The sequence below is a fragment of the Vanellus vanellus genome, assembly GCF_965231255.1.
Source record: "Vanellus vanellus genome assembly, chromosome: 11".
Taxonomy (NCBI): Eukaryota; Metazoa; Chordata; class Aves; order Charadriiformes; family Charadriidae; genus Vanellus; species Vanellus vanellus.
This window is the reverse complement of record NC_138916.1, coordinates 11,311,193-11,335,910: the sequence shown is the minus strand read 5'-3', so window position 1 is coordinate 11,335,910 and position 24,718 is coordinate 11,311,193. Positions and strand designations below refer to the sequence as shown.

At 40.3% G+C, this 24,718-nt stretch overlaps 1 protein-coding gene across 1 annotated transcript in view; it reads right to left on the bottom strand.

Annotated features, from left to right (window-relative positions):
- MYO5A (myosin VA) overlaps positions 1-24,718 on the bottom strand; it is a 105,244-nt gene that overhangs the window by 14,382 nt on the left and 66,144 nt on the right. The window contains exons 15-30 of the mRNA XM_082488861.1: positions 24,023-24,184; positions 21,906-22,003; positions 21,135-21,221; positions 20,928-21,036; positions 19,196-19,407; positions 18,084-18,240; positions 13,042-13,281; positions 12,287-12,535; positions 11,105-11,198; positions 10,246-10,394; positions 9,393-9,506; positions 6,308-6,451; positions 5,452-5,505; positions 4,499-4,726; positions 1,625-1,725; positions 994-1,074 (exon numbers count right to left, since the gene is read on the bottom strand). Coding sequence (XP_082344987.1) covers positions 994-1,074; positions 1,625-1,725; positions 4,499-4,726; positions 5,452-5,505; positions 6,308-6,451; positions 9,393-9,506; positions 10,246-10,394; positions 11,105-11,198; positions 12,287-12,535; positions 13,042-13,281; positions 18,084-18,240; positions 19,196-19,407; positions 20,928-21,036; positions 21,135-21,221; positions 21,906-22,003; positions 24,023-24,184 — 2,279 coding nt within the window. The remainder of the gene's footprint in view (positions 1-993; positions 1,075-1,624; positions 1,726-4,498; positions 4,727-5,451; positions 5,506-6,307; positions 6,452-9,392; positions 9,507-10,245; positions 10,395-11,104; positions 11,199-12,286; positions 12,536-13,041; positions 13,282-18,083; positions 18,241-19,195; positions 19,408-20,927; positions 21,037-21,134; positions 21,222-21,905; positions 22,004-24,022; positions 24,185-24,718) is intronic.

Below are 24,718 nucleotides of genomic sequence, written 5' to 3'. Positions count from 1 at the left end.
TAGGAGAAGAAACAAGAGGCGCAGAGCAATCATTCGCGTCCTGCTCTGCAGAACACTTGCTCTCAGTTAGACGGTCACAGGCTTACAAAACAATGTTAGGCGGAGAATTTGTTAGCACAAGAAAAGGAAAGACTCGAGTTAGTGGCGTTCATTGCAAAATACCTCCTTCTGTAGTTACTGCTACCAAATGTGTACACTGAAGAAGACCAGCACTCCTGGGCTATTGACTTAGTTGCCAGTGCAGGACTAGGAACCATTTTGGAAGTCTGGAACGCATATTTGGATATGGGCCCCAGACACGCACGTGGAGCCAGAACAGCATTTCCTAACCAGGTGAATCTCGCCCATTACGTGACCAGCATGCAGTCTTTGCAGAGACTGCAGGGATTGCGCTGGGGCTTGATCAGCACCACGATGAACTCAAGATTACTTCTGTTTGTTGGTTATTTTGTGTCTTACAGTTTCAATCTGGCACGGAGAGACGTGGGAGAAGAATGTTCGATTTACTGAACTTGAGTCGCAACGAGGAGAATAAGACCCATAACTATTTGAGAGTTAAAAGTATGCTGAAGGTATTTAAACAATAGTTTTATAATTAATAAAATGACTGTACTTCTTTAGGCTGAGACACTGTAAGGGACATTCATATTGATATCCAACATAAAGGCAGACAAATAATACACGGCTACAAATCTTCTCCAGTTGTAGAGCTTCTAGTATTTCACCATCTATTTTTGTGCAAGTATTCTTATGAATTATGTATTAGCTGTTGCCACCATCCTAACTTTTTAAATTATATAACTTGACAAGTAGAAAGGTTTGGGGACTAAGTTTGAGGAAACTCTTTAATTTGTATAATTTGTGATGAATATTTTTCTAACTGTTAAAGCAGTAGAAATACTGTAGATAAAGCAAACCCATAGCAAGGGGCACAGTTAGCTAGAAAAGAAGATGCAAACGAAGAAAAAAAACCATTCTGAGAAATCTGGTAACCTGTTGGCTTGTTTTAACCCTTCATAAACCAGCCAAAGTTCTCCGTCCTCATTCAGCATATGATAGTCCTGGGGAGATTGCCTTTCAAGAAAAGTGTTTAAAAAAAAAATACAAGAGATACGTGATGGTGATGAGATGACATGTTAAGGACATTACACACTAAATTACAGTTACTATAAAAGAGAAACAAGCAATGCTCTAAAACAACTTAGTAAATTACTTTTCTTGTTTATATGTATTTCTTCTTAATGTCGAAATTCAGTTCTCGGTGTTAGCCCAACTGGTTACAGCATTTCTTGCTGTTGCAATAAATGTATTATGACAGACTATTATGACAACTACTGCACAAAAGGTAAAAAAACAGCATGGGGAATGGCACCCAGTTTGAGCAATGTAGCAATTAAAGGCTAAGATGTAAATCCAGGAAACTTGATTTTGGATTTCCCCAGTGTTTCCTAATTCTTTCCAATATTGCATACAGCAATTTTACTAATCGAATCAAATTATAACCCCAACTACAAGTGTTCTCTAAGTATCTAGACTTACATGGATGCAACTTACTGAGTATGATATACACAGTGTGTCACAGCAGACCCCAAGTGACCGTAGATTAAAGAAAGAGAGCTCGTACCTGTTTGTTTCCTTCAGTCCAATATATGCCTGTGCTATTTCTCCTTTGTCTTTCATCTTTTGTACATCCTCCAAGAGGATTGTTGAATCTGTCATGGTATTCTGGAAAAAGAATGATGATTTCCAGGGTAAAAATTAACAATGTAATTGTTTGAATCCATGTTTTTGTCATTTTACCCACCTGGAACACTAATCCTTAAGCAGCCATATTAAAATTAGTGTGGGTACCTGAGCAGGAGGTTGGTCCATAATTTCTATGTCCATTTGGTGTATCTTTTAAAATGAATGCATGTAACATGGTGAAATATCACTCTGTCTAATAAGCAGGTTCATGTGTTAACCTGTTTTCATTTGTTCATCATGTAAAAGGAACAAAATAAATTTCATGAAGTGATGAATTTACATTTTCTTTCAAATTACCAGGAACAGCTGCTAATACTGAAACTGAAGAAGCATAATTTTGTAAACTTAATTCTACTAATATTTCTTAAACACAGCATTGCATGTAGTCTTTCAAATCTCATAAATAAGGTCCATTCCTCACTTCATACATTTTAAGCACTCCAGCAAAGGAGGAAATTATTCACAAGGGCTTGAGATTTTTTAACTTAGATGTTCATAATACCATTATGTTTCAGTTTTGAATGTTTACTATGGCACTTTTTCTTCAGTAAAACTTGAAATACTTAACAGATATTTGCAGTCACCTCAGCCAGTCTGATCTGAGTCACTGCTGTGGATAATTACAGTGGAACCACAGGACTCTAATGAACATAAGTGATGGAACTCTGACTTTTCTTTTTGACTTTCAAAACAATCAAATGCTGTTTTCCTGAGTAAAATTTTGCAAAGTATTTACAATAACAACTTTGTGGACATAAATTTTGGACCCTAGGTCTTATACCTAGTATGTTTTATCTAATATGAAATCCAGTAAAATATATAAGATCCTCAAAGAATTATTCCCAACATCCTTACGAGATCTTTGTGATTTTCCTACTATTATTTTATTACATGGTAAGACTGCTGTATCTCACTTGCCAATCTATCAAGCTTTAGCCATCTGAACATATTTATTATTTTTGTGCTGATGGAAAGAAATGCTAATTACTCTTATATCTTCAAGAATACCCTACCTGCTGTAGTTGTAATATTTTAATTAACAGCCTTCATTTAGAGTCAGTTCAGTTTCTCATACTCCTAAATACTGTGTGTTCAACTACATTTTCTAATCAAACATTCATCAATATCCAATATCTACAGATCACAACATGAGTCCTGGATGTTTGCTGTATGACAAGAATAATAAACAGTATAAAGCAAGGTAGTTCTTCATACCAGAGGGTTTTTTGTGAAAATTATGGATTTTGCAAGTTAACAAAGATGTGATTCCTGAATCACAGTGCTGCTCTTACTCTTCTAACACACTCAGCAAGATACGTTGATTGAGCTGACCAGACCAATTTCTGAATCTTTCCTTTCATGTTCAGGTTACCATAAACGAACAGTTCAAAATTTAACCTGCTTCTTTTGAAGTAACTTGTTCCCTTGCATGAAGTGGGAAGACGGGGATGCGGGGGACATAGGATAACGAGAAAGGTTCTCCAGTGACAGCAAAGTAAAGTGCAAGAACAACTTCAAATACATGTAAGTTACTTATGAGAAGCAGGGAAATGACAGCTGAAGTATTGTTGAGGGTATTTTTAGCATTTAAGGGTTCTAGTTTATAAATGTAGAAGAAAACGTGTACCTTATCCTCCTGGCAATCAAATTGGTAGGCAAGAAAGAAGAAAAACAAATCATTAAAAAAAAAAATCTGTCTGTGCTGCAGCTGTCCAACCTAACAAGCAGAAGCTATCTGCAAACTGGCTGACAGCCGTCCCACAGGTCACCTTCATATTTCCCTCATACTCATAACTGCTGTAAAAACAATCATACAATCCCACCATTGCTGAGAATAAGTTATTCAAGGATTTACTATTCAACTATTTATATACAATGTTCTACATATTGTAGAAAAACTTGTTTTGTTTTCTTTATAATTAATCGCTTAAAACAAGATATGTACACCTTCATGCATCACAGCCTTTTTTTATTTAGGACAAATATAACTTTGCAGTAGCAAAGGAAAGATGCCATATCTCTTCATTCCTTGCTGCAGTTATGAAAGACTAGATAGCTCAGTTCAAAGGAAATTACTAGTTCCTGGATTTATGTGATACCTTTTCAGGTATCACTCTTATTTTCAAAGCTATTACTTTCCTAAGTATCTCATCAGAATTAGAGCTTTTTAGAAGACATGCATTTCAGTGGTTAATCTTCTCAACAAAACCACATAGCACCTATCCAGCAATAATATGGAATTTATATATCTTCGTAGGTTGGTCATCTTCATGAAATGTTATTTATTTTCAATCATCTATGATCCCGCAAAGATTTAGAAGAAATTGTTCCTTGTACCTCCTACTGAACTATTAATTAGAAAGAATTCTTGAGAACTACTGTAGGTTTTCCAGTCAAACTACATACTCACTAGAGAGATGAAACTGCTCCAAATGAGAATTATTTCTGCATTGTTAAAGTAGTCTGGGAAGATCCTGGCCAGACCATCGGTATCTGCCAGTCTGGTGTGATTGGTACGGTATCTTTAAATGAATGCTGGTAGACAAACCCAAAATTGGTTTATTAATAGAATCTCCCAATTCGGACTGCTGCAATTTGTGCACTAACAATGGATCAGTGGATTACACTTGGAAAAGCTTTCAAACCCAGACTATTTTACTTTGCCTTTTCAAGTGTGCTGTTAAATTAAATAAAGCACGTCAGTGATGCAATGTAACTTTACTTCCCAGTGCATCTGCTGACTATTATTTACCTTGGGTTGAATAGCTTCTTTCTGGCTTACAAGCTGAGACCTCAGGATGAGGACTTCTTCCTTGCGCACTTCAAGCTCTTCACTTACTGAAGTCAGCTGATCCAGGAGGACTCTATATGCAGGGGCACCAGGAGCAGTTACCTCTGGAGATCGTGTCTCTGTGAGGGCCTTCTGCAGCTCATTCAACTCATTCTTCAGCTTCTTATTCTCAGATTCAAGTTCTTGACGCTGCAAGAAATAGGGACAATTCTGTCACACAGCAGCATTCGAACGTGCCTATAAACCACAGCTACAAAACTATGGATAGAAATGGCAAAAACGATGAGTAACTGCAACAAATCAATCAATCTCTCCCGTGTCGCTGGCCTCTTGACTACGGTGAATAGTGCCTGGGAGGATTCCACTAACAGGGCTAACCTTTTGTCTGAAGTGCTAAATCAGAACACATACATGAATCAGACAGATTTGATGGGGAAAAAAATACCAATCTTTTTTTCCTCTTATTCTCCCCCTAACAAATAAAAATAAAGTTCACAATGAATACTGGTCAGCAGGCTAAGAAGATTCTGCATCATTCAGAGATATTAGGAAATACTTTTAGTTTTAGTGGTCTAAGGTACGCATTCATTTAAATAATGTGTTTGGAAAAGAGGGCTACATTTATCACTGTATTTTTGCTCAAATTAACTTGCGAGCTGCACTAAGTGTCTCAACAAAGAACTCCCCCTGTACTAGGGGATCTTTTTGTTCTGCAGCCCCAGCCACACATTCTACACCTCAAAAAGGACAATCCTACAATAAAATGATTGCTGGGGAATTTTTGTTCTAGTTTCTCCAGCTAAAATTCTGGAACAGGAGGGACTATGTAATTTTCTATCCCAGCACATACAATTGGTGGCAATATTCTCACTAGAAAATAACAGGAAAAGTAACAGAAACCTCCGTTTTATTACCTTGAGCGACTCATACTCCAACTCTGCACCTCTTATTGGAGGCCTTTCCTCCTCCTATGAAAGAATACAGACAAACGTGAGAAACAAAAATCCAATCCTTTCTATTTTTTAATTTAGCTGAGGCAGGAAAAGGAAAGGGAGCTAAAATTATTTTCCTATAAAACTGGAAAACACTCATTCTGGTACTGCTGAGTGCTTTAGTTTGAATATGAGCATTGTCTCCTTTCATTTACTTATGAATTTATGACACAGAATTGGTTAACATATATATAATCATGTACAAATCTGTGACAAACACACTACTGTCACTGCTAACGAAACAGCAGGATGAATGCTGTGATGCTCAAGAAATTCACTGGTGGAACAGTAATAAGAAACAATTGCCAAAATTGGTTTCATATTTTTATAAGTACTTAAGGAGACCAAATCAGAGGAGAATTTCAAATCAAATTTGCTCTACATGTCTAATCCCAGTGCTTTGGCTCTGCATCCTGGTTGAAACAGTTCTTATTCTGACTAAAATGAATAATTACTCGTTCCCCCATCATTTATAAGTAGAATTTCTATATTGCTATTCCTCAATAAAAACAGCCTTTTTTTTTTTTTCCTCATTTTTTTAAGCAAAGTCCCAAGCATTTTTTGTTCCTGTTAACTTCCATCACAGGATCTCAAGGACCTTAGAAAGCTAAATAACCGGTCCCTTGTTCTAAGCACCAGGCATAAAACTTGTCGTTAAATCAAGCAAGTAAAAGAGGAAGATAAGGATTTAGTAAAAGCCAGTCAGCATTCACACAGCTACTATTTCACAAGAAGGGATACTCTGGTGTCAGCATTTGATCAGCTAGAAGGAGTCCACCTTAGCTTTAGCACGGAGAGCCTGTTCTTCCTTTTTGTCCAGTTCATCCTGCAGGGATTGCTTTTCTTGCTCCAGCTCCGTAACCCGTTTCTGCAGTTTGAGGAACAAAGACATATCCAACGGTGCCTTTTTCTCACTTGGTTCCTGCTTTAGAGAGAACAGAAGGAAGTCAAGAAGTATTCCCCTTCCACATCACAAGGAAGCACTACAGTGAGTAAAGATGGGAAACAGATTGGGGAAAGAGAGGAACAGAGAAATGTTGCTTGATTCGGAGAGTTGACTACTGGCATCTAAAATATTTCATCAGCTGTCAAACGCTATTTTAAAAAAGGATCTATTAATATAAAACGTATCTAAGCCTAAAGCCTAGCAAAAGAAAGCACTAGAAACTACCTAGCAGACAGGAGGTCTATAATTAAGCGTACCTTTTATTCTTACTTGTTTGGAGGGGGAAAGGAGAGAAAAAAGTCTGTGGTTAGACTCACCTGGAAACAACTGTAAATAGAGGCTTTTTTTTTTTTTTTTAGTTTTAAATTATTTCTACAGTAAGTTTTTCAGCTACAGAGAAATATCTCTGCTGATTGTAGATTTACAGGTTAATTTAGTGGGATGTGACATAAATAGGTACCAGAAGATATGTTTTATGCCTTTTTCCTTTTATTATTCTAATTATACAGCCTGGTTTGGGCCTAATCCACTACCTTTCTCGCTATTTTCTGGGCAAGGACCAGTGCCTGTAATTTGAAGACGCATCAGAAATTGCCCATCAGCCATTTTGTACTTCATGTAGCAAGAAGATCAAAGCATTTACTATGAAGTGCACCATAAAATTTTGAAGCTTAGAAAAGGAACTAGAAAATTAATATTAACGACCGTAGCAGACAAGCAAGCACAGCCATTTCCACTTCATCTCCTTTTACTGTTGAGGGGAAGAGTCATAAACCACACCAACAGCTCAGGAAAAAGAAAACAGTCTTTGAGTTTTCTGGCTTTACTGGTTTGTGTTGAGATGGAACCTATTTTTTAATGTTAGTCTACAGTCAAAATGGAGTTTGAAATCTTAAGGGGTTAAACAAATACAGGTTTAATCTTTTCAGTGCTGCATTTGTTCACACTCTTGTGTGAGTTAATTTTTTTCATTTATATTCTAAATACCAAAACTGGCCTAGAACAGCAATTTAGCAAGTCTATTAGCCAAAGGAGAAGATGACATTTGTATGTGAAATCCAATCACATGTAGTTGCACTGTCTTTTTCCTGATTATCCATGAAGGTAGGAGCATCCTTCTGGAACAATTATGCAAGGTGAAAAATACAAGTAGGAAGGCAAATTATGAAAGAGAAAGAGACATAGAATGCGTGTCAGTATCAGTGTGGCTGGGTATTTACATCCACAGTAGAAAATAATTTTCTGCAGAGGCTTTCAAAAACAGTAAGGGCAGCCTGTAAAAAGCAACTGTGGGGATAACTAACCTAGACAGAGGGCAAATGGAGCGAGGTGTGCGGTGGCTCACAGTTAAGAAGATCTCTAGAATGCACAGGAAAAGCTTTGCGTCTGCAAACTGCCAAGGACAGTCAGACCACCAACCTGAGGGCTCTCTGCTGTGTTAGCAGTCCCACTCCTTTGGGGAGGGGCCAAAAGGGGGAGTTTTCTTGGAAAATATGGAGCTGCACCACGAATTATTCATTACTATTATTCATTAGCTGAATCAAACCAGTCAGCTTTCTGAAAATTTTTGAATATCCTAATGTCAAGGTTTAGGCTGGGCTGGCCAATAAACGATTGACAGATGTTTTCTCTAAACCCCTCTCCCTTCCCAGAAGGCGAAGGGCGAGAGAATAAAGGAGAGAGACTTATGGGTTGAAAAAAAACCTAAAAGAGCTATAATGAAATATTAACAATAAAAAGAAAATATAATAATATTAAGAAGAATTATTAATTATATATTATATATTGATTAATATTAATAAGAAAATAATGAAATATATACAAAACCCATATCAAGCTCCTAGGATGACAATCACATCACCAGCAAGCACTGGGACTGGACTCTGCAGCAGATGGGAACTGGATTCAAGAACACATGGATTGGGATCAAAGGCAAAGGAACAGAGAGAGTCCTTCTTGGATACCAGCCATTGAAGAAAGAGGGCTGACCCTTTGATCCCTCAGCTTTTATACTGAGCATGAGACAGATGGGATGGAATACCCTGTTGGTCAGTTTTGGGTCACCTGCCCTTGTCCGCTCCTCCCCGCAGGTGGGACCACTCTACACTTTTCTGCTTCCAACCCTCCAACTCGGTGCATAACAAAGTTAGCTGCCCTTGGTTGTTATAGCAATAAGTATAAGCAAGAGCCTCTCTGCATACCATTCCTTGCTATTCACTATAAGCATCACACCTTATCACTGCTAGAAGCCAAGATTGCCTGGAAAACATACCGTTAATTTCAGAGAGCGCAGCAGTTAGAAGAGGCTTAACTGGAAAGTAAAATTACTGAAAAGAAAATTGGTTTTGTTCTATCTCAAACCAGGACACTTAAGATTTGTATCACTGCATATGCAAAGGGATAGTTCATTCTTGGAGTTTTAGTCACCTCTATGAAATAGAGGAAAAATGAATCAACATGAGCTTCTCACCCCTAACAGGGAACTCATTCCATGTAGCTACTAAGAATGTGGCTAGCCACCTTGCCACTTTTAATCCTTGAATATACACTATAGAGACTTCTCAGGAAGTCTCACTGGTTTTCTGAATTCCCACTTTGTGCTGAAAAAGTGATTGTGCTTACGAACACTGGCAAGCAAATGTTTTGCAGATGCAAATCAACAGGATGGCCAAGTATCTTGTCTATGTTTACTGTAATATAGAAGAATTCAAAGCATACTTTCACAAAGTCTTTTACATAGGACCACAACTAACTAGAGAGTGAACTATTTTCAAAAAGGAAATGGAAAAAGTTGGATTGAAGCATTAGATATCTCAATATGAGGATATGGACCTCACAAGCACATGTAAAAAAAAAAGAGGTAAGAATAAGTTCAACCATTGATCAATGAAAAATTGTGGGAATTTTTTAACATTACCTCCATCCTCACTGGTAAGTCTTCCGCTTCTGTGATCTCAGAGCTAAAAGTATATTCAGATTCATTGCTACTGTGAGTCGAATCCGTTCTTTTGTGTCCAGGCTTGGGGATGTTCTGGAGCGCAAATGAAACAAATCAATACCACTATAGGGTTTTCCCCGTGACTGTCTCTTCACAATCTATAATCTAGCTTGTAATATTTGGTGTTATTTCACAGCTATCAAAATTTATAGGACAAGATTTTTGATTCTGGTCTCTCATGCCACCTAAAGCCTACGAGATATAGTTCACAATCAAATATATGGAGATAGGTCAGACCCTACACCATCAAGTATTACTGCAGAAAGCAGAATCAAGCAACAATGCAGCATTTTGTGGGAAAGAAGAGCTCAGTTTACAGGAAGCACAGGCAGCAATTCTCTAACTTCCCAGATATTGTATAGAAGAATATTTTTTCTTTCTGCCACATAAAATATTCCTAGCACTACTTAAAATTTAACACTGGATGAATGTGGTACAAACAACCCTAGCACACGTGAATAACTTCAGGGCAAAATAAGGGTGGATGGCACGTGCAACACCACTAGCAAAGTCACAGCAGAAATTTAGCCTTCTTCACAAACTTAAAAATAAAACAAAATTAAAAAAAAAAACAAACAAGCAGAAGTTTTAAATGTATTTGTTTTGGCTGAGCTAATCTAATTAATCAATATTTAAAAGGACAAATTCTCTTTTCAGGTACAGGTCACTGCCAAACAGCTGACAGCAGAATCAGTTACTAACTTATACCATTAGATTCTGCCTAAACATGTTTGTGAACAGCTTTTGATTTCTCAGATGTTTAGCCACTTACCACCATTAAGTTCATTTCATCCTTGAGATCATCATAACGCTCCTCTAAACGGCTGAACTCATTCAGCAGGTTCTGGTACCGTAACCGTTCATCATTCAGATCTAGCTCAAGCTGTTTCGTTTCCTCCACTAACTTCTTTTCCATCGTCTCTGCCATGGAGAACAGGAACCCAAAGTGAGAACTCCAGTTTGACCTACCCTGCAGCGCATCCATCCTGGAGGTACAGGCACATGACTGCACCAGGAACACAGATGGTGAAACAGTTTACTGTTTGAAGCTGGTGTGCAGCATCTGTGCTTTTGTAGGCAAACATTAAGCCAAATACATGAAGAACTAAAGCATTATTGTGGTAACCACACAAGGGTTCACTCAGTCAAGTTAGTTATTCTGCTAATACCTTGCATTAGCAATCCTGGGAGGGAGGAAGAAGAGGCACTAGTCCAGTGCTGCATTATGTGAAAAGCAAAACGTGAGATGCTTTGCGCCTCAAGCTCACTGACCCTCCTCATCGCAGCTGCCTCCATCCCAGCCTTCGCATCTAGAGTTATGCTCCTCTGGCTGCCATCTACATAGTCACAGCAGCCAGAAGAGCCGCAGTAGAGTAATTGTATTAAATATCAGAGCCTTCTTTTTAGAAGTAAAACGCTTTGTAAGAGTCACCCTCATCAAACCCTTAGGACTTCATGAAAATGCAAACAATAAATAATTCTGATCCATGTGAGTTCTTAAAACAAAGAAATGAAACCATCAAACTGAAAAGGAATGCAAACTAAGGCAAATTAGCCCAATCTATGCAGTGGAGTGTTGCTTTACAAGGCAACATGAAGTAGAAAACCTGAGTCAAGAGAACAGAGCCAACCTGTTATTTCCTTTGCCTGGTCGTGGATGCGGCGGTTCAGCTCCTCCTTTTCTGTTTTCAGTAATGTGTTCTGCTCTTTCAGCTCCGACACCAGCTACAGAGATAATAAAATATTTGACTCAGAATGCAGTTCATCTTTCATCAGTAGCTCTAACAGGAACTACATCCTTGTTGTGAGAATGAAATCAGTGACCTAAATTATGACATCTTAATTTCCCAAATTACATGTCTTAAATATGTCCCACTGCAGATTCCCCTGTTCTGCACTCCATTTCTGAGCAGATGCCAAAACTGCCTTGAACCACTCCATAATACTTTTCAGTAAAGTCCCAAACATGTAATTTATTCCTTAAAATAGAAATATTCCTAAAATAGCAAAAAATACGGTAGTTCTGTTGTATGTTCCATTGCATTGGGTATAATCTAACCATAATCTAACATCTTGCCTCTGCCCAAAAGTTGTGCCACTTTAACTGTGCCCAGGTTTGCCAGTTACTCATTTGTCTCTGATTATGGTTAATATGCATTTCTTTTGCTTAATCAATTAATATTTTTCCTTATGTTTATCTGATCTTGAAATGTATTCCTGCAGCATCAGGTAACGATGGAACAGCTCTTCCAATATTTGAAACTTGTACTGTTATCAGCAAGTAATCTTGACAGGAAACAACCTGTTTGATATGTTCATGGTTAAAGCTAAGATAAGGGGTTAGTCAAAACCTGTTGAACTAGACTGCGCATGCATACATGTGTTCAGTAGACTGTTTAAATTAGGTACCTTGGAAGTATAAGCAGGTACCTTGGAATACTGCATATGAGACAGATTTCTGATATCTATGTGATTACACTCTCTAGGTGGGTAAAATGATTTCTTTTTATGAATGAGCTACCTCTGACTAATTGAGGAAGCTCAAGTATTTGGATTTGCAAAATACTTTTAATATCGAAATCTGAATAGACTGAATACATGTATTTACATACAATATATAGATTTAGTATATTCTTCTACCGCAAGTGTAGTTATTTAGGTATCAAGCCTATTTAGGATTGTACAGGTATACCGTTGCTTAAAAATACTGTAAAATTATCAGCTACACAACTGAAGCAGTTAAGCCTGGGCAAAACCTGAGTGGACATCAAGCTCCTATAAATTTTCTCATGCATCTGAGACTGCATACTTGCCTGCTCGGTTTCATGTTTGTATTTGTCTGCCCATTCCTCAATGGTCTTCTTCTCAGACTGAGTTTGGTGCAGCTCCTTCCGGAGCTTGGCAATCTCCTCCTGAAGGCTGAGGACACGGTTGGTTGCGTTCTTGGCTTCTTCCTCACTCGTCCGAAGCCTTTCCACATCACTCCGCAGCTTCTCTGTCTCCGTACTGTATGTGATCTCCAGGTTGCTCAGCTTCTCCAGCAGAGATTTGTACTCTTTGTTCTTTGTAAAACACAACACAGACATAGCAGCTGTTAGAGTTCTGGTTTAAGGGAACCTTCTGGTTCCCTACAGAATATACCCAGATGTGGGAGCAAAAGAGCAGCTTCCCCATTTCCAAAAAGCTTCAGTCTGTTTTTGCAGAATTGCTTAACAAGGTGACAGAACAGTCCAGTCTCAAAGCACATCAACACCCCAAATCAGGCAGGGAGCCCACACACGTCAAATGTGATCACCTCACCTTCCCCTTAAACAGAGCAACCGATGTGCTTCAAATGAAATACTGACGTTAAGGGAGCAGATATTTTCTCTCAGTGCTGCTGAGAGACGCAAACGGATGCTTTACTGTTCCAGTTCTACTACGGCCTCCTTTTCTCTTCTATCAATGTTATTCAGCAGAAAAGAGAATTGATAGCTTACAATGAAAATTCAGCGTGCGTTTCTGTGAATGCCCACAGTGCTACTGAGAAGATTTCTAAATATTTTCCCTGAGGCCAGGGAGCTTTTACCTGCTCATCAATTTTTCGCTGCAGCTGCATGATCTTGTTCTCCAAGCCAATGTGAAGCTTCTTGTAGCGTTCTACAGACCGGGCCTCTATCTTCAGTTTCTTTAGCTCCCTCTTGGCCATCATGCGCCGGTAACAGCATTGCAAGTAAACAATTGCCTTCAAGGTCCTACGGTAGTGCACTCGAGCCAGCCAGCCTCTTATATGTTTCTGAATAATAATAGACTTGTGCTCCCGAAGCATCTACAGTTGAGAAAAAACACCACAAGGGGCATTAGAGTTGCAAACTACACCTGCTCAGTTAAACAGGCTCCATAATGAGAGGTGTAAAGGTGATGTACACATAGAGATGTACACCTCAGCCTGAAAAGGGAAACTTCTGTTGAAGAGTAACAAGGAATGAATATGGAATTAATTTAAACAAAAAAGAAGAGGAAAAGAAGACAGGAATAAGGAAGATGACAGGGAACAAAATGAAAAGGAACCAGAAGGAAAAACATGGAAAGAAAGAACTGGAGGCACACTGAAGAACCAGACATTCCTTTGTGTTGATGTCAGATCCAAGCTAACTACAAAACTATATGGTACCTGTTTGCGAGATTACAAATACAATCCTTTATTTTTACTGCATCTTTTACCTTGAAACATCTTAGAATCATTGACGTATGGTGCACAGGATTCATCAATACAAAGTTTAAAATTACCACAGTTGATATGCAATGCAGCTGTAACACATGAGAACCCACAGGAAATTGTAGCAGCTGTTAAAAATGGCAGCCATAGTCTAGCTGACCAAACTACAACTTGGGCCAGTTTTCCATTTGTTTTTTTTTGGTTTTGGGTTGTGGGGTTTTTTTTGGCCTTTTGGGGGATATCTTAAACTTGCCATCATGGAAAAATCTCCATTTATTCTAATCAGAAATTTAATATTGCAATCATTCCAAGTTATTTCATGGCAGAAATTTCAACCATAGCTTTGAGGTGTAAAAGAAAAAAAGATCATAATTTTTTTTTTAAATATTTTTTTATGAAAACCAGTCAAGAATGCCAACAACCTTCATCAGTGTGTTAGCCAGAGACTTCCAGTAGGAAGAGTCCACTACTTGTTTTTGGATCCTTCAGCCACTGATTCAACCAGAGATCCCCCAGGTCTGGAGAACCTGAATTCCAGCAGACCACAGCTATGCCCAGAGAGCCTGCCCAAACCCCCAGGGCTTTCAGACTTTAGAACTTTAAAGTTCACATAATAAAGCTTCTGCACATTAAACTGCTTACTCTAAAGAATGAAACTATTTAAGATTTTATTTTACTTCTTGGATTTGGTAGGTTAACGGTCATATGCAGTTCACATTCTTACACTGAATTGCCACAAAGCTGGTAAGACAAACTAGCAGGATAACAACAATTTTATTTTCTTTTATTGTTCTTAGCAAATGAACTGAAATGTGTTAGAAGCATTGCATTTCCAGATCAATGAATTTAAAAGGTTCACTGGTAAAATGGCAAGATTATAAGATACACAACCTTTCTCCCTTAGCATTTATTTCTGCAGAAAAAATGAGACTTGAAGTTCCAGCACTCGGTTAAATAGCACACCGAGGTAAGGAAATAGCTATCTCAAAAGTACAGCAAGGTCAAAAGCCAAAGTCCTCCTGACTGCATGTCATACAGTCAGCATTCCTGCCTCTTTCTTACATGGTTCCTGGAATAGTCCTTCAGGTTGCCCACCCGCGGGTGCCTGAACAGCTCAAATACAACCAGCTTTCAACATTTTCACCTCAAGTTTGAAAGCAACAAGTCCCATAAAATACCTCCATCGTGCAGGGACGGTCCTCATCTGCCAGTGAATTCTCACCCCCATGCGATCCAGTGAGGAAACCGGCCACTCCAGCATAAGGTGACAGTTACCAGAAAAGTCACTTAGTTTACCAGGTATTTCCCCGGAAAGCTTATGTGAAAGCCGTGGAGGAACTGAACTCCTTGTCAAGCTGAGAAGCACACTGCAACGTCTCAGGCAGAAGCTCTCCTCAGGATGTGTGAAATAGATGATTCAACCATTTTAAATTCCTTGAATGAGTCACGTGACTGCAACACATGCCCTCTCTTCTAACAACAACAACAGGGACCTTTCACAATCCTAACGAACAACACGTGTACCATATATTACTTACAGAGTCACGGCTTAGCCCAAGTGTGCTGTCACAGGGCCACCCTTTCGGTTTCACTCATTTGCAATCATCATGAACTTCAGAACAACCGTGTTTACCTTCCCGTGGCAAGCAGAACCTGCGCGTCTCTCTCTGGCCACCCCTGCGTCTCAGCTTTAATAAAACTCCCCCTTAGGAGGACACCGTATACACAGCACACCACCGGGGCACTTGTCAGAACTTCATGTTTTAGTGTGCTGAACAATCCACTGCTCGCGAGGGATACTCCCTGACAGGCAACTCCGACCATGCCTTATGGGGACCCCTCCAGAAATCTGCCATCTCTATTAAAAGGGAATAGAACAGGTTTATAAAACCCTGGGCTACAGGACAGATGTGGTGTGTATCACTCCCACAACTCCCTTCAGGCATACAGAATCATCTCCCGTTTTCCTAAGGATGGCTTTTGGTGCGCATATTGCTGTGACCCACGTCTCACTTTGTCACATCTGTCAGATTGCTGTGAAAAACATATTTTATATAATCTCCCAACATAAAATATGCTTCGGAATAATGAAAATGCTCAGAATTCCAACAAAAAGGCAAGTAGATACCTGTACAAAAGCACAGCCCAGTCAAGCATGGGGATCTTACTACTTAGAAATTCTTATTGGGGATTACTCTTTTTCAAACTTTCTGGTTAGTATGTTAGAATGCTGTAATTTGGACATGTTCACATGTGACTATCTAGGCAACTTTAATACATATGAAAAATATACAGAAACTTCCCAATATAAAAGAGAAACGCGCGGAACATAAGCACTAGTTGGCTTTTGGTTATATGCCGTCAATATTTACCTGCTTGGGAGAAAAACAGAACTCTTTTGGCTAACTTTTCAGTGAAATACATAGGGATGCCGCCCGGTTGTGTAGGGATGGGGTCAGGAAGGCCAAGACATGCCGGGAGCTGAACTTGGCAAGGGACACAAAGAATAATAACAAGGGCTTCTACAGGTACGTCAGCCAGAAAGGGAAGGTCAAAGAAAGCGTACCCCCTGCAATGTGCAAGACTGGGAAACTGGTAACAACGGACGACGAGAAGGCTGAGGTTCTCAACAACTTTTTTGCTTCAGTCTTCACTGGCAACCTCTCTCCCCACACCTCTATATCAGAGGGACCCAAGATAGGGACTGAGGGAGCAAGGTCCCTCCCACTGTAAGAGAAGATCAGGTTTGTAACCACTTGAAGAACCTGAACATACAGAAGTCTATGGGACCTGACAAGATGTATCCCAGAGTCCTGAGGGTAGTTGCCAAGCCACTCTCCATGATATTTGAAAGGTCATGGCAGTCAGGTGAAGTCCCTGCTGACTGGAAAAGGGAAACATTGCAACCATTTTAAAAAAGGGTAGAAAGGAGGACCCTGGGAACTACTGGCTTGTCAGCCTCACCTCTGTGCCTGGGAAGATCATGGAACAGATCCTCCTAGAAGCTATGCTAAGGCACATGGAGGACAGCGAGGTGATTCAACGCAGCAAGCATGGCTTCACCAAGGGCAAGTCCTGCCTGACCAACCTAGTGGCCTTCCATGATGGAGTGTCTACATCAGTGGACAAGGGAAGAGCTGTGGATGCTGTCTATCTGGACTTCTGTAAGGCCTTTGACACGGTTCCTCACAACATCCTTCTCTCTAAATTGGAAAGATGTGGATTTGATGGGTAGACTGTTCAGTGTATGAGGAATTAGTTGGATGGTCACATCCAGAGGTTAGTGGTCAATGGCTCAATGTCCAGATGGAGATCAGCGACAAGTGGCGTCCCTCAGGGGTCCATGCTATGACCAGTACTGTTTATTATCTTCATCAATGACAGAGGGACTGAGTGCACCCTGAGCAAGCTTGCGGATGACAGCAAGCTGAGTGGTGTGGTCAACACACCTGAGGGACGGGATGCCATCCAGAGGAACCAGGTCAGGTTGGATGGGGCTCTGAGAAACCTGATCTAGTTGAAGATATCCCTGTTCACTGCAGGGGAGGTTGGACTAGACAACCTTTAAAGGTCCCTTCAAACCCAAACTATTCTATGATTCTATGAAATATAGGCTGACTTTTGAGCCTAGTTAAAACAATTCATGTAGACAAAAGTGCCATGGAACATGGGGGCATTTTGTAGTCTAACCATTTGAATCACAATTGTATTTCCAGCTCTGTAATCACTGATGAGCAAATTCTAATTTCTCAATTGAATTTTTATTTTTTTACCAAGCATAATCAGGAAAATATTATCAATATCTCTCCAAAACAAACCCAACATCAATAAATTTAAAAAAAAAAAAGAAAACCCCACAACCCATGCTTAAGTTTTAATCTCCTATTTTTGTGGGTATCTCTTTGTTAACATTAATATCCTTTAGTATATTCCATCAGCCATTTCAGAATCACTGAAATTAGGGGCAGAATAGGAATAGTAGTGCATCGTGTATGTATATAGATGTGAGCAATACTGACTTGGACTCATGGAGGCACATTCACACAAGGCCATTTTCAGTGTTTATTATAAGTGCCTCGACATTCTATTTAATAAATGAAAAAACGTTCTCGAGAAATGCTGTAAATCCCTGTTAAATTCTCCACTGACTGCACTGAAGGTCTAGGTACATCCACATTAGATGACAAAGTGAATATCTCTAAAATGACAAGTTCATTGATTGCAGTACCAGATCTTTCTAATTTCCAGGTGCTGTCCTTCAATCCAAGCTGTGATATTTTGTTTGTGCATTATGTGTAACAGCACAGACACAAACATTTCAGATTCTGACGGGGACACCACAGAGCAGCTTTGTCCTGAAAGTACATGGAAATAAAGCCAGAGTGAAGAAGTAAATAATTTTGATTTCTTACCATTTGGTACTTGTTCCTGGCCATGTAACCTCTTAAGAGAGCCTGAAGAGCAATAGTAGCAGCTCGCATGCATTGGTATCTTTTGCGGACCACATACATGCGCTGGAACTTCTGAATAGTGATGGCAGCCCGTGTTCTCCGCAGGAACTTGGCATAGCTAAAAAAGAAAAAGATCACAAACAATACCTGGAATTATTTTCCAGTGCTTGAATACTATTTTTTTTATATCCTATAATTTTTCCCTCTTTCTCAAGAGCTACATTTTCTGCTTCAGTTTCTTCCTAATGTTCAGTGATACAGCATATTTAGTTGCTATTCTACCGTATGGCTGTACAACAGCATGACAAACTAACCTTGCAAGGTTTTATGGGGAAATGTTTTCACTTCCTCTGAGAACTGCGCTACAGAACTGACAAGATGACCTTAGCTTAATTTCTCATCACTTTTTCTCCAGCTTTAAAGCTATTCCCACTATGCCACCTTCCAGATCTCCTCTCCTAACCTCAACCTGTAGAGAATATTTACTTGTTCTTGGTGCTCTCAGCAAGACAATTACAAAGCATCTTGACCTAAGCCTCCTTCTGAAGGTTGATTCTTACAGTCTTCATAACCACCTTGTCTTTGAACAATGACACCTGTACTCCTACCCTTTTCTCTGGCCTGTCCGTGGCCATCCCTCAGAAGTCAATCCAAACAAATGAGACTGACTGATGGATCTCCCTTCACAGCTGCACCCTGGATGAGGAATGGCTTCTCCAGCCGGGCAGACAGACCCAGCTGGGAGGGCACATGGAAACTGGGCAATAAGGAGTCAGCCAAGAGTCCTGCTTTACCTCACCTGTAACCTATCTCCTGGTACGACTTTGTACTCTGCTCCCACTAACGACATACTGTTCTAAGCATCCCACAGCCAGGGTGATACTGTCCTCCCAGGAAAGTCGAAAATCGGCAGGACAGACATACTCATTACATTCAATTTCCTTAATTTCCCTGGAAAATCATTTCCTCTCAGCCAGCACAGGAAGGAGAGAACAAATGCATCACATCTAAATGTCCTACTTAAAGGGATCTGAATTGAGGCTAGTGTGGGTTTTCCCACGAGCATTGCTTACCATCGTGCTTGGTACCCTCTGACATATCTCTGAACGGTGATGGCAGCCTTCCTCATACGCACGTACTTCTTTCGCATCAGCCAGCCTCGGATCGTCTTTTGGATGCGGATACAGGCAGCTCTCAACTTATCTGCCCTTATTTTTTCCAGATAGGCTACTTGACCAGCCCGGAAAAATATTTTTGTCTTACCAAACTGGTACTTATCCTTGTCCTATTTTCAGAGGTAAAAAGAGAATCAGTTACAGCATTACATTTTAGTGGATTAAAAAAAAAGGTATGAAGGGCTAAATGAAAGTACAGCTAGCAAAGAGGCAAAATTGCCTGTGTAATATTTCAAGTAAACCTAGACTTAAATTAAGTAGGGGAGAAGAGTATTTTCTCTGTATGATTCTTTCAATAAATTAATACAATAAGGCCACAAGCGTGGCCTAAAAGAGTAATGTGAGATTTTTGCTTAGACAACAACGCCACAAAGATTATAAGAGAAGTGGAAGGCTACAGGAGGCAACGAAGGGGCCCAGTGGATGAAAGCAATACAGGTAATGCACATGTACAATTTCCTGCTTAAATTGTAGATGGCCCCTCTGACCTGTCCATCTTCAACCATGTTACACAGCACAAACAAAACAGCTGGGGTTTCCGACACGTACGCAGCATTTACTGCCATCAGGACTAAACCAGACCAAAGCATCTTGCTGCTGCTCAAACACAGCTGAAATTTCAGCATTAAACCAGAAACTGAATAATACTCTGTCTCTATTGGCTACAGTACTCACTGGAGGGAAAAACTGAGAATATACAAAGGTACATTGAAAAAAAATTAATTTTGTTGATCGTTTGATGTTAAGTTAAAAGGAACAGCAGTCAAAGAGCTACAGCTTAGGATACATTTAACACTATACATTAACACTATAAATACAGACATACGCATATAAACCAAAAGATTTTTAGTTAAGTCCACCCAACGACAGAGAATTTAAGAAGCCGAGCCCCAACCTGCCTGCACAGTATTTTTTTTGTTTCCATAAACATCCTTACATTGGCATTGCACTTCAGCAAGGTAAGCTTTCTTGCTTTTATATCTTCAGGAAACTTTGTCTCTTTCTCTTCCTAAGTGACACTTCTGAGTAAGTCTCAGTTAACCACCTTCTGCTGAGAACTGGCTGGAACTGCCTCTTTGGAGCCTGCCTGCCCTCCGCTGTTCATCGGTCCTTAAGAAATCCCAAGAAACACACCAGTTCAGGTGCAACACCAGTAGTATGGATGGCACAGCCTGGGAATGTAGGGCTGCAACTGGAGGTAGGAGGCAGAGCAAGAGGTTGCTGAGCTATGAGGACAGCCACAGTGCTAAGCAGGGAGACAACGTCACGAGGACGAAAGGACTGAAAGAAGTGGACTTCAGCACAGGAGCTGAGAGAAGCAGTGTGAAAGACACAAACACATACACAGACAGAAACACCTCCACATTAGAAAACCTCCAGATAACTACACCTTACTTAAGGTGTGGTTTATACATCTTGTTGTTACACAAGGTAAGGCTCACCCTCAACCCACCCACACTTAACATCACTGTCTTCCTTTCCTGTGATACACTGGGAAATTCTACAGTTCCTGTGCTCATATTGCTGGTTTGGTACTTTGTAGAAGTACTGCAGTAGTGTGGCTATGAGGGAGTAAGGCATGCTGTCTACTCCTTCAGCTTCCAAATGCTCTTAGCACTAAGTCTAGTACCAGAATCAGCTTCTCCAGGACATTTTTACATGTCTGCTTTCGGTCACTAAGGACATCTCTCTGCTTCATCAGAACACGGTAACGGCTGAAGAACTCTTGGTACGTCCACCTGCCCCAAAAACAGAGACAGCGTCAGTCCCAACGATGAATAATTCTCTTAAAAAGAAGAAGTGCAGCTGAAAGCAATCTAAAAAGCAGCAAACACACCTGGATGGGAAGCCAGCTGCACTGATTCGGATGGTCTCCAGGACACCACAAGCTCTCAGCTGCTGCACTGCCCGCTTTTCATCGAATCTACATAGGAATAAAAAGAGCCTGTGGGTGTGGAGATAGTTTTGCATTACGTGGGACCTCTGGCCCTGCGCACACCCAGGACAGGAATGGCATGGAGAGGGAGCAGCGGTGGGATGTGATGGGTGGTTAAAAAGTTCAGGTAGTGCTTCTGCAACTCAGCGATAGCAGAGGACAGCCTGCCTGGGGAATTGCCCGAGCCCGTCGGCTGCTGCAAGCTGCTTGTCCTGTCCTGCTTTCCGCTGGCATGCCCAACAGCCACGGGAGTCTTTGTGTGCCCGGATTTACTTTTGAGAAAAGCTCTAAGCAAGTTCAATATATGAAAAACTGATAAAGAATAAGAAGTTGGAATCTGAAAAAGCAAATTCCAGCAAATGTCAAATGAACTCAAGGAATGCAAACTGCCAGTCACACTGAAAACAGCTAGCAATGAAAAAGCTGGTATTTTTTCTCATATATCACCATAAACAACAACAACAACAAAATCATCAGGAAGTATTTCTCCCTCTACTCATCCCAAAACATCTCCTGCTGCAAGTCCATGTACACACACACAATGTCCATAACAAGAGAAAAGAGACAGACCACTCCTGAGCGAGCAGGGGTTAGCAGAACCTCCATCCTCCGAGGCCCTGGGCAATTCCCTCCCATGCACGGGCCATACGAACCATACATGAACCAGCTTACGTGAACGGAAACTTGAAGTCGTTAGGCTTAATGCAGCGCACGTAGTGTGGAGTTGTAGCGTTCAGGGTTTCCATCAGCAGATGAAGAGAGTTGCGAAACTTTTTGAAAAAGAAAAAGGGAAAAATATCAGGGAATAGCCTCAATAAGCTCAGTCGTGTTTGAGATAACCTCAGGAAGCAGACCTAGACGTATTTGTTTATTTGTAATACTGCTTTCAGGAATAAACACCAGCTTGTTTTTGTTACGGCAATAGATTTTAGTTTCAGATACCGTCTTTGGGTGAATTATGTTACAGTGAGACTTTGAAATGTTAGGCTTTACAGGAGTAAAGCTCCCACATCAGCATGTGGTAATTTACAAAAACATGGGATAGACTGAGTTATTTTCAGCTTTTGACTGTCTCACCTACCCTAATCTTTGTCTGATCTATCTCTTCATGACTAAACCACATGGCATATTACTAAATAGCCATTTTAAATCAAATTTTAAATCAACAGAGTGATAAAAAAAAGAAGTATCAATTTTTTCAGCTCCACTGATCCCAATGTCAGACCTACTGAAGAGAACTTTGAAAGTCCGATATCCGAGAGTTTTCAGAGCTTTACTTTTAAAGAAGCATCAGGACCACAAACACCTAACGTACTGCAGTATATCCTTCTATCCACACAATACCCAAATAGCTAAAGAAAACTATGAAAACACATCTTAGATGTTTTAAGTGTATTGGTATGGATTTCCCTCCTTCTGTTGAAGTCACGATTCTAAGCCAACCTCTATTTCTACACAGAATACGATAAAAATCACTTTTGTATTAGCTTTCTTTAAAATTTATAAATTAACACACATGGTTGACTGATAGCAGTAGCATGGCAGTACCCCTAACACTTCAACTCATAGTTTCAGTTTGACAACAAAACTGTTAGGCCTCTACCAGCCTCAGGATACTGTCTGTTTGCAAAATCAGAAAAGAAGTTCAAATCAAAAAGGTAAGTAAGTGGGCATGGGTTCTCTTGCACGACTTGCAGAAGATTGGAATTTGCAGCCTGTACCATGAACGCATGCCAGCAGACTGGCGTTCTGTACAGTAGTATGAATAACCACTGCTAATCCCACTCACAGCTTGACACAGCTTGCTTGGGGAAGGTTACAGAGAAATTATGAATATCCACATCAAACACCCTCTGAATTCCCCGATTCTCACTTAGCACCGTGACTAGCTCATGACACTGCACAGACGTCTGCTAACATCTTTGTTAAATGATCGACAACGACCCAAGGCAGTTGAGAAAGCCCAGGCATTTTTGGTGATTTTATCTGAACTCAGAGCACCCGAGAGATGCGGCTGGTTCATCTTCAAGAATTGGCAGGGGACCCTGATACAAAGAACTTACGCTTCCTGAGAGCTAATTTGTATTCCAGGCTGTCCTACAGTAACATAGAGAGTTATCCACACAGAGCTCCTGGAAGCCCCAGGCAAAAGAATAATGCCACTTATCACTAGCAAAGTGGTACAGGCTGGCAAGTAGATAAAAAACGAGTCCTAAACTGTCAAAAAAGTTCCCCTTGGCTTCTACGTATAGTCTGAGGGAAAATCTGTCGTCTGCACAGACTGGGGACATAACCATCTTGAGAAAACACCTGTTAAAACTACTGAGTGGAAAGTAACAAAGAAGAAGTGAGTTCTCCAGCCACACTGATCTGCATACTTTTAATTTAATTCTGGCACATACGCATGGACATTTTATGTTTAGCCCATTGATAACTGGAACCAAGTCTGCTGGGGACTGAACTCCCACTTGCGATTTGAGTCAGATAACATGGCACACAATCAAAACGACCCAGTATAAGATTTTTCAAAGCTTCTCAGCATCCAGCATGTTAAATCTGTTCTGAAAAACACCAGTTTTGGTTTTGGCACCACAATAAGAACTGAGGCGCCTGAAATTGTGGCCCAAAATGTATTAGTAATTAGGATATATTTGCTCCAAACTGTAAGTCCTAATCAGCTGCACTTGTCTCAAAATCACAAGGGATCCCAAGAAGCACCAGCACACCCTGAGACCTATGAGACAGAGGGAGGGAGAGATAATTTAACAGAGCTGCATCTTCAGACTCACCTGATGTCCCACAGTTTTCTTATGCTCCTTGCTGGCCTGGCCTGGCCTGGCCTTGGCTGGTTTTACAGCTGTTCGAGACAAAGGCACGCGCCCTGAAGGGGTTGCTGACGTGGGACTGAGGACCTTCTCCTCATCCTGGAATAACTCTGGTAACAGCTTAAACTGGTATTACAGCAGAAAAAATACAGAGGGTAAGAATCCAGCAAGTGATTGCACCTGTTTGTGTTTACGACAGTTAGAATCCAGGCTCAGTTTTTGTAAGCGTGGGTTGTTCTTTTTAACTCTACATGGGGACAAATGCAAAAAAGCATTCAAGCTAGTAGTATCGCGAGTGGGCCATGATTTAATACTAAAAATTTTCTGGGTTTGATCAGTGAGTCTCCTTCTGAAGATAAAATTCTGATTGGAGGTTTTTTTTCAGTGAGCCAGCAATAGCTTCCATGTAAAACTGTTAGATACCGACAGCAGTTTCGTAAGTACCAATTGAAATTACATCTGGTTGCTTTGATCTAAGAAGGAAACGACGGGGTCCTCTCGTATTGCAGTGGTGCGTCAGACTCCTCTGTGGTTGAGAAATATCTGGGACACTGAATAACCCAGCAGGCAACAAAGAATATTCCTGCTTTATCACTCTAAATTGAAATAATCAACTTTAAAGAGGAACCTTCAACTAAAAAAAAGCCACAAGCCAAGTTT